This window comes from Pimephales promelas, chromosome 4, assembly GCF_988280905.1.
Source record: "Pimephales promelas chromosome 4, fPimPro1.hap1.1, whole genome shotgun sequence".
Taxonomy (NCBI): domain Eukaryota; kingdom Metazoa; phylum Chordata; class Actinopteri; order Cypriniformes; family Leuciscidae; genus Pimephales; species Pimephales promelas.
This window is the reverse complement of record NC_142772.1, coordinates 18,173,287-18,190,485: the sequence shown is the minus strand read 5'-3', so window position 1 is coordinate 18,190,485 and position 17,199 is coordinate 18,173,287. Positions and strand designations below refer to the sequence as shown.

At 44.7% G+C, this 17,199-nt stretch overlaps 1 protein-coding gene across 3 annotated transcripts in view; it reads left to right on the top strand.

Annotated features, from left to right (window-relative positions):
* Positions 1-17,199, top strand: part of col27a1b (collagen, type XXVII, alpha 1b) — a 140,308-nt gene that overhangs the window by 115,406 nt on the left and 7,703 nt on the right. For 2 of the 3 annotated variants that reach the window (XM_039662061.2, XM_039662060.2), the window contains exons 42-56: positions 6,311-6,367; positions 6,462-6,515; positions 6,624-6,677; positions 7,135-7,188; positions 8,104-8,157; positions 8,235-8,342; positions 8,458-8,565; positions 8,659-8,766; positions 10,704-10,757; positions 14,918-14,980; positions 15,074-15,127; positions 15,225-15,260; positions 15,734-15,751; positions 16,162-16,197; positions 16,558-16,584. In XM_039662061.2, the coding sequence (XP_039517995.2) occupies positions 6,311-6,367; positions 6,462-6,515; positions 6,624-6,677; positions 7,135-7,188; positions 8,104-8,157; positions 8,235-8,342; positions 8,458-8,565; positions 8,659-8,766; positions 10,704-10,757; positions 14,918-14,980; positions 15,074-15,127; positions 15,225-15,260; positions 15,734-15,751; positions 16,162-16,197; positions 16,558-16,584 (885 nt within the window). Of the gene's footprint in view, positions 1-6,310; positions 6,368-6,461; positions 6,516-6,623; positions 6,678-7,134; positions 7,189-8,103; positions 8,158-8,234; positions 8,343-8,457; positions 8,566-8,658; positions 8,767-10,703; positions 10,758-14,917; positions 14,981-15,056; positions 15,128-15,224; positions 15,261-15,733; positions 15,752-16,161; positions 16,198-16,557; positions 16,585-17,199 lie in introns of all 3 variants that reach the window. The other variant, XM_039662063.2, reaches the window with a different exon arrangement.

Genomic DNA, 17,199 nt, shown 5'->3' with positions numbered 1-17,199 from the left:
GAGTAGGGAACGGAGACGTTACGTCAGAAGTGACGGAGATTGGGGGTTTCGCATAGAAAGCCAATCCTCTTCGAGTATTAAAACACGAGCCAATGGCATGCAATGCCTTGGGGCTGCGGAAATTTGCATAGCGTACTCCGCCCTACTCCGTGAGTATAAAAGGAGGAAGTGAACGCAACCGCAGTATGTCTTCGCTGAGGAGCCAAGACTGAACTCGGCCTCTACCCAGCGATACAGCAGAAGTGGCAGGGAGACGTAACGTCTCCGTTCCCTACTCAGGGAACGAGGGTTACATACGTAACCGAGACGTTCCCTATCGTAGTCACTTCGAGTTACGTCAGAAGTGACGGAGATTGGGGGTCTGTGCCATCACGCCATCTTCAAGCTGTCTTCCAGTGCCCTGCGAAAGACTGAACCCCCGAGCCTTACCTCTTTTTTTTTTCTTTTTTTTTTTGGGGGATCCGACTTTGACACAGGATTACCAAGGTACACTGGGAAACATATCCCGAAGGGGACATGCTACCAGCTGCCTACCGAAGGGAGGACTTAAGAATACACATATGGCCACATAGGGACACATATGGAACACTGGAGTACCAACCGCAGGTGGCTACTGATTTAAACTCCAGGGGTGGCAGATGGCTTGCCAAGGGAAGACACATGCTCAGAGAGGCTTACAGTGGATAATACACATGAGACGGTTACCATGGGGAACCGTGCGCATGGAGGCACCTAGCTAGCATCCAGAGCCACGCAGTGGTGCCCGCATCGTCGGTGCTGGAGGACTCAAGACTTCAAAGGAAGAACTGAGGAAATATCGCACTTATCCAGTCCGGGGAGTGGAGTGGCGAGCAAGCGAAGACACCTGAGCGGATCCAGAACTGGCCGAAACGAGTACGTGAGAGGATACCGGCTCAATTCGCAGATTATAGAATCTGGCGAAGGTGTTGGGTGTCGCCCAGCCTGCAGCTCTGCAGATGTCTGTTAGCGAGGCGCCGTGCGCTAAAGCCCAAGAGGAGGCTACACTCCGAGTGGAATGGGCCGTCACACCAAGGGGGCACGGAAGGCCTTGCTGCTGGTAAGACAAAGCAATGGCATCCACTAACCAGTGGGACAGCCGTTGCTTTGAGAGAGCCCTTCCCTTCTGGCTCCCTCCATGACAGACAAAGAGCTGGTCTGAGGTCCTGAAACACTGCGTTCTGTCGACATAGGTGCGGAGAGCACGTACCGGACAGAGCAGTGCCAAGGCTGGGTCTGCCTCCTCCGGGGGCAGCGCTTGCAGGTTCACCACCTGGTCCCGGAAGGGAGTGGTGGGAACCTTGGGCACATATCCCGGCCGGGGTCTCAGGATCACGTGAGAGTAAGCCGGCCCGAACTCCAGGCACGCTTCGTCAACGGAGAATGCGTGCAGGTCCCCCACCCTCTTGATGGAGGCCAATGCAACCAGGAGTGCTGTCTTCATGGACAGAAACTTTAACTCTACTGATTGCAAAGGCTCAAAGGGATGCCTCTGCAGAGCACTTAAAACTACCGAGAGGTCCCAAGAGGGTACGAGGGGAGGACGAGGCGGATGCAGCCTCCTCGCTCCCCTCAGGAACCTGATGACCAGGTCGTGCTTCCCTAAGGACTTACCTTCCACTGCTTCATGAGAAGCGGCAATGGCCGCGACGTAAACCTTAAGGGTGGAGGGCGACAGCCTGCGCTCCAACCCTTCTTGCAGGAAGGAAAGCACGACACTGATCGAACATCTCCGGGGGTCTTCTCCGCGAGAAGAGCACCAATTGACGAAGAGGTTCCACTTCAACGCATAAAGGTGTCTCGTGGACAACGCTCTTGCGGAAGTGATGGTTGCCGCCACCGCAGGTGGCAGCGAACTCAAACCTGCCTCGTCCCGTCCAGGAGCCACACGTGCAGCCTCCAGAGATCGGGACGAAGGGTGCCACAGAGTGCCCCGTCTCTGAGAGAGTAGGTCTTGTCTCAGAGGAATAGGCCAAGGAGGTGCTGTCGCGAGGAGCATGAGATCGGAGAACCACGTCTTGGTGGGCCAGTAGGGGGCTACCAGCAAGACCTGCTCCTCGTCCTCCTTGATCTTGCACAACACCCGTGCAAGGAGGCTCACTGGGGGAAACGCATACTTGCGTGGGCCCCGTGGCCAGCTGTGCGCCAGCGCATCCGAACCGAGAGTGCCCCAGGTCAGAGAATAAAACTGGGCGCAGTGGGCTGAGTCCCGGGAGGCGAACAGATCTATCTGTGCCTCCCCGAACTCTTTCCAGATCAGCTGGACCGACTGGGGATGGAGTCGCCACTCGCCGGAGATAGGGCGGACCCGAGACAGCTCGTCGGCTGCCCAGTTCCGGTCTCCAGGAATGTGAACTGCACGAAGGGACCTCAGGTGCTTCTGACTCCATATCAAGAGGTGGCGGGCGAGCTGCGACAACCGGCGCGAGCGTAGACCCCCCTGGTGGTTGATGTACGCTACAGCCGTAGTGTTGTCTGAGCGGACAAGCACATGCTGGCCCTTGAGCAACGCTCTGAAGCGGTGCAGGGCGAGCCGTACTGCCAGCAGCTCGAGGCAATTGATGTGCATGAGGCGCTGGGCCCCCGTCCAGGAGCCGGCGGCTGCATGCCCATTGCACATGGCACCCCAACCCGTGGTAGATGCATCCGTGGAGACGATGAGATGCCTGGAAACTCGCTGAATAGGGACGCCCGTCCGTAAAAAGCTGAGGTTCGACCACGGGAAGAAGGTTCGCCGGCATGTCGGAGTCACTGGGACTCGGAGCGAGCCGCGATGCCATGCCCACCTCGGGACTCGATCGCGAAGCCACAGCTGAAGCGGTCTCATATGAAGCAAACCGAGCGGCGTTGCCGCGGCCGCGGATGCCATATGCCCCAGGAGCCTCTGAAAAAGTTTCAGTGGAACCGCACTCTTGCCCTCGAACTGACGAAGGCAAGTCAGCAGTGAGTGCGCGCGCTCGATCGTGAGCTGCGCGGACATGGCGACCGAGTCTATCTCCACGCCGAGAAAAGAGATCCTCTGCACGGGGCAAAGTTTGCTCTTTTCTCGGTTGACCCGAAGGCCCAGACGGGCTAGGTGCCGGAGCACCAAGTCTCTGTGTTCGCAAAGCTGAGCTCGAGAGTGTGCTAGTATCAGCCAGTCGTCGAGATAATTCAGGATGCGAACCCCGTGTTCGCGAAGGGGAACAAGGGCTGCCTCGACGATCTTCGTGAAGACGCGAGGGGACAGAGCTAACCCGAATGGGAGAACGGCGTACTGATATGCCTGGCCCTCGAAGGCAAACCGAAGAAACGGTCTGTGTCGAGGTAAGATGGATACATGGAAGTACGCGTCCTTCAGGTCGATCGCTGCAAACCAATCCTGATACCGAACACATTCGAAAATGCGTTTGGCCGTGAGCATTTTGAACGGTAGTCGATGGAGAGAACGGTTCAAAATGCGCAGGTCCAGGATCGGTCGTAACCCACCGGTCTTCTTGGGGACAATGAAGTAGGGGCTGTAAAACCCGGACCTCACCTCGGCTGGAGGGACCGTCTCGATTGCACCCTTCGCCAGCAGGGTCGCAATCTCCGCTCTCAGGACTGGGGCATTGCCACCGACTATCGTGGAGCGAACTCCCCTGAAGCGGGGAGGAGACCGTGCGAACTGAATCGCGTAGCCGAATCTGATCGTTCTGATGACCCAGCGGGATACCCCGGGAAGCGCTAGCCAGGCTTCCAGGAAGTGAGCCAACGGGGTCATGTGAACCACAGACGTCCCCCCGGAGGGGCAGCGTGGCGGGTCGACTGGCACGCGTGCAGGGGTTACCCCGCTCGGATGCGTCGAAGCCCGCTCCCCGACAGAAGGGACCAGGGAAAGCGGAGCGTTCCACGGGGGTCCGTTCTGCCGGGGGTCTGGCGAGAGAGGGGGAAGGGATTGGTGTAGCCCGGGGACGACACACGCACCCTTCCGCGCCCTCCGAGACAGAGAGGAGTGAGTGGGCCGACACCCTGGGGCATCGGGGGCACTCACTCCAGTCTGTGAGCTCAGTGAGGATGTCAAGTCTTTCTTTAACCAGTTCAGGGTGCTGCCCACCCGTGGGTGAGCAGCGGGGAGCTGAGAACAAAAGATTCTCCCCCGGCCCTCCACCGGGGGAAGGAGGGGGCCTGCTACCGCCTCCTGTGAAAGACTCGAGATCGTCACTGAGCGGCCCGTGTCAGGATCTTCGCTTGGCCTGGCGTTTAGCGGGGCGAGCGGCCTGAGGGGGCTGTGACGCCGGCCTGCGGCCTCCTCGACGCCGGGGCCCGGGTGAAGGCTGCTGCTGGGGCCGGGCGGGAGGGAGGGGAGCCGCAGGGGGGCGTCCTCGGCGGCGAGCAGGGGGAGGCGCCTGTGCCGACGACTGGGTGGAGGCAGCAGCTGGTCGTCGGGGCAGGATGTGTTTGATGGCCTCCGTCTGCTTCTGGGCGGTGGAGAACTGATGGGCGAAGTCCTCGACCGCACCGCCGAAAAGGCCAACCTGGGACAGCGGAGCGTCGAGCAGACGAGTCCGCTCAGCGCTCCGCGTATCCGACAGGTTGAGCCACAGATGACGCTCCTGAACCACGCTAGCGGCCATCACCTGACCAACGGCGCGAGCAGCCACTTTCGTTGCCCGGAGAGCAAGGTCAGTGGCGGACCGCAGTTCTTTGAATGCCGTCGTGTCAGTCCCGCCCTCGTGCATGTCTCTGAGCAACTTCGCTTGGAAGACCTGCAAAGTGGTCATAGCATGCAGAGCGGAGGCCGCCTGTCCCGCCGCTCTGTAGGATCGCGCCGCCATAGCAGACGAGAACCCACAGGCTTTGGATGGGTGCTTAGGAGGACCACGGGTGGAGGCGCTCTGTGGACACAGCTGCATCGCAACAGAGCGCTCCACCGGGGGCATCCCAGTGTACCCACGGGCGGCCCCGCCGTCGAGGGGGGGAAAGGCGGGGGAGAGATCGCGCTCTCGAGTGGACAAAGGAGCCCCCCAAGAGCGCGATAACTCCGCATGCAGCTCGGGGAAAAAAGGTATTGGAGTCGGCCGTGGCTTTGCAGCGGCAGCCTTGTCCAAAAACCAATTATCCATCCGTGAGAGGTCGGGGCAGGATGGAGGTTTCCATTCTAGCCCGATACTCCCAGCGGCTCGAGACAGCATGGCCGTCATCTCGGGATCTGACGCGGACAACGCTGGGACTCCCGAAGGAGGCAACGCAGCCGGATCTTCCTCTCCCGAGGAATCAAGCCCGCCTAGTGATGCTGTGATAGACATCGCATCATCATCTGGGGCGCTGCTCGAAGCAGCCGGTGCCGCCGAAGAGACAACCGACCGAGTCGAACTAGCGCCCGCTGGCTCACGCACTGAGGCGGGAGGTGTGGCCCGAGGAATCGTCGGGGCTTTATCCCACACCCTCACCGTTAGATCGCCCGGTCCCCGGGTCGACGGGCCCCCTCTCGTGAAGGAAGCCGATAGAGTAGGGGGGACCGGGGCTCTCACTCTAGTGAGATCATTGAGCCGCGACCTCAGTGTGGAGATGGTCATGGTCCCACAGAAGGAACATGAGTCATCCACGAACGCTGCTGCTGCATGCTGAATGCCCAAGCAAACAAAGCAGCGTTCGTGACCATCAGATGACGACAGAAATCTACCACATCCAGAAGGGCACGGGCGAGCCATCTTTAAAAAGACGTGCCGCGTGCAGCTCTTTTACAGAGAGGAGAGAAATTCACTCTTTCAGCGCTGAGGCTACCAGGGAGAAGCGCAAAGTCTGGCAAACCACTGCACAGATCGCAGGCAATGCAGAATCTCGCTGGGTACCGCCGTCACACCAACACTGAAGAGGACGCTCGTCTCGAAGAGTCTTGAATCAGCTTTGAGGAGTGAAGAGGTTCTCTTGGCTCCGAAGCGAAAACATACTGCGGTTGCGTTCACTTCCTCCTTTTATACTCACGGAGTAGGGCGGAGTACGCTATGCAAATTTCCGCAGCCCCAAGGCATTGCATGCCATTGGCTCGTGTTTTAATACTCGAAGAGGATTGGCTTTCTATGCGAAACCCCCAATCTCCGTCACTTCTGACGTAACTCGAAGTGACTACGATAGGGAACATTGTATTTTCCCAAAAACTTTGGAGTATAACCTTCTTCTTCTTTTAAACCACCCTTCCAGATTTTTATCAACTCTAATTTATTGATGTTGTTTTACCTTAGGACATACACAGCTCATGGCCACCTACATGCAATATTTTAGGTTGAAAAATTCAGAAATAAATGCTTAAATCTATTTCTATTATTTTCAGGGAGAGCAAGGAGATGACGGGAAGGTTGAAGGTCCACCTGGTCCTTCAGGTGACATCGTGAGTCAGTCCGCTAGATTTACTACACGTTTATGTCTTGATTTGGTAGAATTCTGGATGCCAAACTGATCAATGTGTTTTCATTGGGATTCAGGGAACTGTCGGCAACAGAGGAGAAAGGGGAGAGCCGGGTGATCCTGGATACCCAGTAAGTATTTTTTGTGCTTTTTATTTTATCCACATGTTGAATAAATAGATAACTAATTAAATATACTTTGTATGTCAATTTTTGAATTTCAATTTTTAAATCTGAAAGGGTCATGAAGGTGTTCATGGAGAAAGAGGAAACCCGGGGGCTCCTGGACTCCCTGTGAGTAAATCTACCAATAATTACATCTTTAAACCTGTGTTATTTAATATCCTTTTGATATGCTATTATGGTTTTGTTCATATTTTAAATTCGATTTTATTTTTATTATTTGTTTTTTGTTTTCATTTTTAAAGTAATTTATTTAGTCTTTTTTTAAATACCTCTGTACAGCTTTTATTGTTTTATTAAGTTTATTGTAATGTTTTTTTAGTTTATTTAGTTTTAGTTATTTTAGTGCTTCAGCTTAAACTAAATGAAAATGAGAAATGTTGCTTTGGCATCTAGCTGAAATAAATAAAAAATATGTTTACATTTTTTTATAATTTATTTTATTTCAGTAAATGTTCATTTTATTTCAAATAATGAATATTTTTATGGGTTTAGTTAACGATAATAACCCTGAAAATATAAATTTTCATAATTTTGTTCATCTTATTTTCCCCGTCTATAACCACAGGGAAATGCAGGCCCACGAGGGTTTCCAGGGCCTAAAGGATCCAAAGGCAATAAAGTAATTTACCATGTGAACACAAACATTATGTGGATAATGTGCACACACATGGGCTCTATTTTAAATCATATACCCCTGGTTTCACAGACAATGCTTAAAGGAGTAGTTCACTTTTGATAAAAACTTTTGCTGATAATTACTCACCCCCATGTCATCCAAGATGTCCATGTCTTTCTTTCTTCAGTCGAAAAAAGAAATTAAGGTTTTTGATGAAAACATTCCAGCATTCTTCTCCATATAATGGACTTCAATGGGAACCAAACGGTTCAAGGTCCAAAAGACACTTTCAGTACAAACTGCAAACTGTTCAAAGGGCTTTAAACGATTCCAGACGATGAATAAGGGTCTTATCAAGCGAAACGATCGCTCATTTAATAAATAAATAACAAAGTTTAAGTTTTATAAGCTAAAAAATGCTCGAAATGCTCGCCTTGCTCTGTTCTGTGAACAAATCTTTTTCCGAGTCATTTAGTTCATTCAACAAACGAATTGACTCAGAAAAAGATTCGTTCATTTTGATGAATGAGTTCGAACATGAGAGTTTTTTTAAATGAGCAATCATAATTTATTTTCGACTGAAGAAAGAAAGACATGGACATCTTGGATGACATGGGGGTGAGTAAATTATCAGTAAAAGTTTTTTTGAAAAGTGAACTACTCCTTTAAGATTATTCCTGTACTAAAATGCATGTTTGAGTTGTTTTAACTGAAAGCACTTGCACTGACATATCTTATGTCAGTGCCTTTATTTTGTCTCAAGATGCACACTAGTAATGTTTTTTTTTTCTAAGGCATGTTTATTAAATCTACTTAAATGTCCTAACTTAACTAAGGTATAATCCTGGCTTAATCTAAGACCTGATTGTGAAACCAGGCCATTATATCCATCTCAACTGAATAACCGATTTTATTCAGGGTCCAAAAGGCAAAAACGGTCCTCGGGGTGAATCTGGGAATCAAGGGTCTCCTGTAAGTATGTTTCTTACGCACTAAACTGAGTTCAGTGACATCATGATAAACCTACAACAGTTGTGATTCTCCCACAGGGTCCTGTTGGTCTTCCTGGTCCCAGAGGAGTTGTTGGTCGTGAGGGTCTTGAGGGTGATCCTGGGGTTGATGGAGCCCTCGGGAAAGATGGAGCTAAAGGAATGCCAGTAAGACAATGAATGTAATTCTCAATGCTCTCAATGTAACACTTTATATGGCGCAGGTGCTTTTTGTGGTTTGTGATGTTTTGGTTTGTTTTTCCTCCTCTATTATGTGCGTTAGGGTGAGCATGGCAGTGATGGGGATGTTGGTCTTCCTGGAAAACCAGGTCCTCAAGGAAATGCAGGTGTACCAGGTTTGCCAGGAATTCAAGGCTCTTTTGGCCCAAAGGTAACTATATGGATAGTGACCTGCTCTTTGTGTTTGTGTGTTTCAGAATATATGCTGGTTTTATCTTAAACTTTCCACTATGTTGTCACTTAGGGTGACAGGGGAATCCCTGGCCAAACTGGACCTCCAGGCAAACGAGGGTTTATTGGGGGAATGGGATTTCCTGGAAAACAAGGTGACCGAGGAGTCAAAGGGCAACCTGTGAGTGTCGCTTGTCCGTTAGCAATTCATTACATATAGGACAACCACATCAACAAAATGTTGCTCCAGTGATGTCAGATTGCTTAAATGATGAATCTCTAAAATCAAACATAATTGCTGCAATCAGGCAGTAACTTCGTACACAACTCTCTAAAATACTTGATTCTGACTGGACAATGACAGCATTTTGGCGTTTTAACAATGACACCTGCCAAGATGATATACTGTACCCTACCATTCAACAATTTAAGTTTTTTTATGTTTTATTTTTTATTTTTTTTGAACAAGTCTCTAATGTTTACCTAGGCTGCATTTATTTGAACAAATACAGTAAAAAAAAATTAAAAATACAGTAAAAACAGTAATATTGTGAAATATTAGATTTGTTGCTCAAGAAACATTATTTTATTATTATCACTGTTGAAAATGGTGTGCTGCTTAATATTTTTTTGGGAACTATGATACAATCTTTCATTAAATTTATCTTTGCATTACAGTTTTTCTCTATTGTTTAAACACTATAACCAGGCTTTTGAACTAAAAATTCAAAACCATAATGCCATTTATCAAAAAGCACACCCATTTCCCTTAACTATAAACACTGTTTTGACACATGAGTCAGAAGAATTGTTGAACTGTCACTGCAAAACTCTACACACAAATCCCTTAATATTTCATTGCCTAGACCATGTGGTCATTTAGAAAGCACTAGCATAAAATTGACTCAAGTCAGCATAGTTTCAGCTCAATTAGCACACCACTACCCACATGAAAACACTAAGAGTCAAAATTTAACACACATCAATCAGAACTTTCAAGAAGCCTAATAGTGCCAGAGTCAGTTCATCTGTGTTTTGGAACAATGGATCCACAAAGAAATGAAGGAAGAGGTCGAGGAGGGAGCAGAAGAGGACATGGTGAAGGAGGAGGAAGAGGACGTGGTGAAGGAGGAGGGAGAGGAGGAAGAAGAGGAAGAGGAGGACGTGGTGAAGGACGAGGTAGAAGAGATGGTGGTGGAGCAGGAGGAGGAGGAGAAGGAGACAAGCAGTCTTGGATGAAATTAGAACCACTTTAGTTGATCATGTCCTTGTCCATGGCATGACTATGAGGGAGGCTGGACAACGAGTACAGCCTAATTTGAGTCGCTTCACCATCACCTCCATCATCAGAACTTTTAGGGAGAAAAAACATTGCGAAACAGGGGTGGATCAGGGATGCAAGATGATTTTACCCCTGCTGCCTGGCTAGGGCTAATATAGCCTGTGATGTGGATGTGATTCTCTGGCCTGACCCAGACCAAAGACAGGAGGCTGAGGCGGAATAATCTTTTTTACAGTAATTTTTTTTTATAATTTTTTTGTTGTACTGTGTAGTACATGAATGAATAAAAATGTGCCAATGTATCCAATGGTTGTGTATTTTGTTCATTATGTGAAAAGGTTTGTGAGGAGGGGAATCACAAGTAACATAACTGACCAGATTTGGAAATGTTATTTTGAATTTATTGCACCAGTGTGTTTGACTATGTTGTAGTGTGTGTTATTTTGAGGGCTTGTGTGTCCTGTCTGAGGGCAAAGTTTGGTTTTTCAGCAAGAGTGAATGGTTTTGAGTGTAGAGTTTCATTTTGACCTGAAAATAGGTTGTTTGGGAAACTGGGTGAGACGTTACGGATTTGTGTTTACTGAGAATACGAAGCATAGTTTCAAGATATGTGTTTAAGCAATCGAGAAAAACTGTAAACATTATTTAATGCATCCTTACTAAATCTTACTGGCCCTAAACTTTTGAACGGTAGTTTGTGTGTGTGTGTGTGTATATATATATATATACATGATTTCAGTCTGTTTATCAGTTAATGAATGAATGACAGTGACATTTCTTTAACACTTATTGTCACAAACTGTTATTGACACTGTTCTGTTTGACTTTCTCTTTAGGGTGATACTGGTGAACAGGGATTTCCTGGAGTTCTTGGAATGTTTGGACCACAGGTAAACACACTTATTGTACTACTGTTATCATATAAATTAAAATTTTCAGAAATATTGACATGTTTACTTTAATATGTGTTGCTGGTCTTTTTTGTGAATGATCTGTGCATGTTACACATAAAAAAAAAGCTTGTCTTCGTAATCTTTTATCCAAATGTAATTATTTCAGGGTTCCTACGCAGTTTGGAAAAGTATAGAAAAGTATGGAATTTGATTTGAGTAATTTCCAGGTCTGGAAAAGTATGGAAAAAGTAAATCAGAGTATGGAAAAATATTGATGTTTCCAGACTATTGTACCTATTTCGTTTTCTAAATATAAAATTAATCACTTCTAAATGTATATAATATGCAATCGTCTTTTTCATGGCGTTTGGATTTGGCTGCCAGCGAGCGCTGCCTAAAGATCGTTTTTACACTTGATCTACCTGAGTCTAGGTCTGCAGTGATTGGTTGTTACGTTGTTAGGCAGCAGTTGCCATCACAGCGCCCCTACCTCAAACAGAGTTTTACTAAACATCTTTGACTTTGACATCTTTGACTAAACAACTAAACATGACTTTAGCTCTATTTTCTAATTTTCTGGTTAATTGTACATGAACATCCCTTTTGTTTCTGTAGGGGTTTACAGTTATTTAAATTTACAAAATTACAAAAATGAACAACATTGCACTGTACAAATGTACAAAATTTAACATTAGCATAGCATACACATTTTGACTCAGAGTGTAACATACTTGTCGGTGCTGATAGCATAGTGGGAAAGTGCGCCACCATGTACCGCCGTTGTGCTTCAGGATCGTCTGTCTACTTTCCTATTCTAATAAAATCCAAAAACGCCAATAATAAATCTTTGGAATGTAACATACTTGTTAGCAGTTGAATTTTAAAACAATTTATTAGAACAAGTTAAAGGCACACTTCGCAGTAATTCCGTTTTTGTCAAACAGTGACCCCTGGAGTCGCCGTGGAGTCATTGTGACGTGTTACTTACTGTAGTATACATTAGTACATTGTGTTTAATTAGTCGTTTAATGAGATCTAATATATGTTGTTAGTGTTGAGAATTTTTCACGTGAATAAATACGTAGATCCGACTCAGTCCAGTGGCAGAACTTTTGCCAAGCGTGTCAGAGGTTCTGGGTTCTAATCCGCACGAAGTAGTATAGTTTTTTTCCCTCATCAAAAACGATTGTTTATTGGTGGTTGTATATCAAGCAGGGACACATTTTTTTGTGCATTAGGTTTTGTGTAACAAACATAGAGAGTCTCTCCACAACGGATTGAAGTGTGCGTCCGTGTGAAGGCTGTGCGAGTCACAACAGAACACTGTCTCCACGCTACTGATCGCAGCGGCAACGAGCACTTTGGTCACTTGATTTCAAAAACACATTTCAGATCGCCTCTTATTTAACAAACGAACGAAATGAATACTCGCGTGGGGGTGAGACGACCACCATTCAACCAGAAAGAAGTCATATAATCATTCCAATAACTCCGAAGCTGTTCAGTTCAGCTACAAAACCTGCATAGTTCCCCTTTAAATATGGTCGGAAAAATCTGTATGAGGTCTGGAAATTTGAGTCTGGAAAAGTATGGAATTTTGAAATGGAAATTGTGTAGGAACCCTGTTATTTCCTTTACATTCTTTTTAATGGGTTAGTTCCAACCCCGTAAGACTTTTGTTCATCTTTGGAACACAAATTAAGATATTTGATGAAATCTGAAAGCTGTCTGACACCTTCATATGCTGCTAGGTAATTGCATCTGCCAGCCCAGAAAAGTTAGTAAAGACATTGTTAAAATAGAAAAGTTTAAAATCTTAAGTTTAATATCGAGAAAACTTTTTGTGTGAAAAAAAACAACAACTATTTATTCAACTATTTATTTTCTTCCGTGTGGGCCTCTGATGTAAGTTCACGAGAGCTCCACGACACATGCGCGAGAACTGCATAAGACTGACATGACACCTTCATAACCATGACATGACATATGTCATGAATATGAAATAGGGTTTATGCATGTTTATGACAACTGTCATTAAGTGTCTTTCGCTCAATAATGACATTTTGAATGCAAATATGCCATAGTTTAAAATGTCTTTGTTATGACATCTTGACATAAACCATAACATAACCTGTCAGTGTCTTTGTCATGACAGCTTGACATAAAATTAAGTTAAACTGTCATGTGGTTGGCTTTGACATTGGCTGTCATGAGGCATTATAATTGTGTCATTAATTTTTCGTGACCTCAACTACAGTGGTACTAATTGAATTTGTCATTAAAAAGTTATGATGGCTTCATGGCAGCCAAAACCAACCACCTGACAGTTTAACTGAATGTTAACCAATAAAGCTAGGTGGTTTCTTAAGTTTGATAATTAATCTGCTATGACAGGTTGTGTTGTCTTAGTAATGTCAAGTTGTCATGACGAAGACACTGGCGGCTTATGATATATTGGTTTATGTCAAGATGTCAAGACAAAGACATCTCAAACAATGTCATATTTGCATTAAAAATGTCATAACTGAGCGAATGACACTTAACTCTTTCCCCGCCAAACACGGAATTTTCCGGGTTTAATGAAAAAACGCATCTGCGCCAAACACGGAATTTTCCGGGTATCCGTGTTTTAGGTGGTATACGGTAAGGAAGACCCGCGCATGTCCTGAATGAGTGCGCAACTCTTTGATCAGAGAAACAGATTGCAATCGTCTCAAACAGTGGAGTAGTGAGAATGTATCAGACAATGCAGAGGTATATGGCTGAAGTACTGGAGGTTAATGGACTCGGAGTCCGATCACTCTTTATTTGATAATTCTGAATCTGATCGGGACGAAGTGGTCAGTGAGAGAGATGCACATGTTGTCACAGAAAGTTCTAGCCATGGACGTGCCGCAGATAGATCGTATAATATTATGACACTATAATATGTATGTGTGTGTGCAGGCATTTATGTGTGGCTGTCTAAATATGAAGGTGTAGGCCTAATTGTCAAATTATTTCTCTCTTTGTGCACATTTACCACATTGTAATATGTATTTGTGTGTGTGTGTGTCTAGGCCTGTTTATTGTAATTCCAATTATTCATTATTCACAGGTAGAACACAGAGTTTTATTTTGCATTTTTTATGCAGTTTTATTGCAAAAGTTACATTTCCCTTACATCCTGGGAAATTTGATATATTTTACATTTATTTTATGTTTTTAATTTATTTTGGAAAGTTTTATATATGAAGGAAACAACATCTGAATGTATTCTGCTTTTAAATGCACTTGTTTGATAAAAATATCTTTTTCTCAGTTTTTTGTCCAAAATGTTGTGTTTTTGACAAAACCTACCTCTGTTCAAGAGGCAATAACAAAAGAACAGATGAAGATAAAATAAAAACGTTTTTTTTTGCCTAAAAGCAGAGGCTCAGATCTTTATTTTTATATATATCATCTTCATATATTCATGGAAGAAAATATTCAGCGGGGCATTCAAATTTAGCGAAAATCGTCAAAAACCCTGGCGGTGGCTGGCAACTTTTTTTTAAAACGCTGGCTGGGAAAGAGTTAATGACAGTTGTCATAAAACTTCCTTCAAAATTCATAACATATGTCATGTCATGATTATAAAGGTGACATGTTCACACCCCTTCAAGTAAAGTGTTACCGAACCTTTAACTGATGTTACCTAACCACCTGCCATATAGAGACCACAAGAATAACAATCAAGTCCCTTCCTTGAATACCCTGTTTCACATGAAAATGTTCTCTTTATTCTGAGTATCTGAAATTATTTCCAACAGGCTAAAAAAACACAGTTCAAATCTATTTCATAAAGTAAAGCTAGGTGCATAATAATTTTGAATGATGCTTACATAAAACCAGTGACTAGTCGTGTGATTAATGAACAGTCTAAACTGAAAAGGAAGAGCACATTTATCTGATTCGTCAGAATCCAATTAATCGCATTGTTTACTTCTAATTTAAATGCCAAGCCGTCAAGCAAACAATGCAATCTACTGTAGAATTTCATTACAGCTGTAGAAGCACTGTTGCGTAAGATGAAAAATAGCTTCTCTCATGCAGTATAACCAAAAGCTTTGTGCTGACGTCTGTGTCAATTTAAGGCTGAACAGTTTTGACCTCTAAAGTGTTTCTGTTATACACAGGGGCCACCCGGAGACCTTGGCTCTGTGGGTATCCAGGGCCCAAAGGGTCCTCTGGGTTTAATGGTAAGTACCACTGTGAGAACTGTTGTGAAAACACCAATGAGTTGGATGAAGAGTTCTTGATCAGCAACTACTGTAGGTGTTTCTTCTTTTAAGGGGATGCAAGGAGCCATTGGACCCGTTGGTATCATTGGGCCAAGTGGTAACCCAGTATGTATGAACCCTGAATCACTCAAGACGTTTCACAGGTGGCTTCTAATTGAGTGCATAATCTAAAAAGATCCTTCTCTTCCTCTCTTTGTATTAGGGACCACAAGGAGAGAAAGGAAATAGAGGGGAAATGGTAAGAATCTTTTTGAAATGCTGAACTTTTAATGCGTATGGTTCCTATATAATCCTGTTTTAGACTGGCATTGGCATAAGCTCACTTCCTGCCTTAGCATCTGCGTTCAGTGACATCTAAGGGCCCCGATTTACTCGCAGCAAAGTTCTTTTTCATTCTTTGCTAAGGAGTAAAATGAGAGGGGTGTGTCTCAATCCACTCAAGTGCACTTCCCAGGGATTAAACCATTTCTAAGGCTGTCTAAGGCATTGTCCTAGTAAACTGGGAACTTGTGGTAATTGAATCCTTTATATTCATGAACTGATTCACAGCATATGGAACGAGAGTGGAATGAGACTTATCCTATGACACTTTTAAGATACATTCAGATTAGTAGGGAGAACCATTGTTAGTCGATTTCCAAGTGAATACATGTTTGAAAAGGGTTCGCCACTGAAAATAACATTTTGTGTTTCTCCTTTTAATTTAAATAGGGTGTTCAGGGACCCAGGGTATGTTTCTCCAATTTCCTTCAATGTTACTAGCCATGCATATTCAGATACATTAAAGGGTTAGTTCACCCAAAAATGAAAATTCTGTCAGTATTTACTCACCCTCATGTTGTTCCAAACCTCTATGTGTTTATTTGTTCTGCTGAACACAAATGAAGATCTCATTCCCCATTGACTACCATAGTAGGAAAAAATACATACTATGGTAGTCAATGGGGATTGAGATCTGTTTGATTAAAACATTCTTCCAAATATCTTCCTTTGTGTACAGCAGAACAAATAAACACATAGAGGTTTGGAACAACATGAGGATGAGTAAATACTGACAGAATTTTCATTTTTTGGGTGAACTAACCCTTTAAGTAGTACTATTTAACCAACAAAAAAATATTCTTTTCGCCAACCTTTAGGGACATCCAGGTCCTCGTGGACCACCTGGACCTCCAGTAAGTAGTCTTAAAGGGTTAGTTCACCCAAAAAAGAAAATTCTGTCAGTATTTACTCACCCTCATGTTGTTCCAAACCTCTATGTGTTTATTTGTTCTGCTGAACACAAAGGCAATGGGGAATGAGATCTGTTTGATTAAAACATTCTTCCAAATATCTTCCTTTTTGTATACATAGAGGTTTGGAACAACATGAGGGTGAGTAAATACTGACAGAATTTTCATTTTTGGGTGAACTAACCCTTTAATGCATTTTTTTTAACAAACAAATGAATAGTATTTGTCATGCTCGAATTGCATTTAGCTGTAGCTCATAGTAATCAGTGCTTTCTGTTTCTTTATCTCTCATTGGTTTATTAGGGGCTTCCTGGTGTATCTTTTGCTCATGTAAGTATGCCTAGAATTTATTAAAGGAGAACTCCGGTGCAAAATGAACCTTTGGTCTAATAAAACATCGGTACCTAGTCAACCGTTCTCTGAGATTTGTTTTCATGATAATCGAATGTAAAGAGTTTTGTCTCTAAAAACTGTACAGTGCTAGTACTGGGGGCATTTACTAAGTAAAAAGAAATCGCTAGTTAATACCACTAACAAGGCTCAAAATAGCCCCACACTAACACAGGAACATAATGAGGGTCCATACATGCAAAATGAAGCATTGAGAACTTTGTAAGTGTACAGACCATTTAATAAGAAGATATTTTATAAAGACAGTTCACTTTGTGTATACAGGCGGCGCCATCTTTGGAAAACAGTCTCGACAAGTCAAACCACGAACGACGCGCTGAGTGATCTGAACTGTATGAAGTTCAGCGAACTTCTGAACTGTATGAACGGCGTTCGGGGATCGACTTATCGAGACTATTTTCTAAGATGGCTCCTGTCTGTATACATGAAGTGAACTGTCTTTATAACGTATCTTCTTATTAAACACTGTCTGTACACTTACAAAGTTCTCAATGCTCCGTTTTGCATGCAGGGACCCTCATTATGTTACTGTGT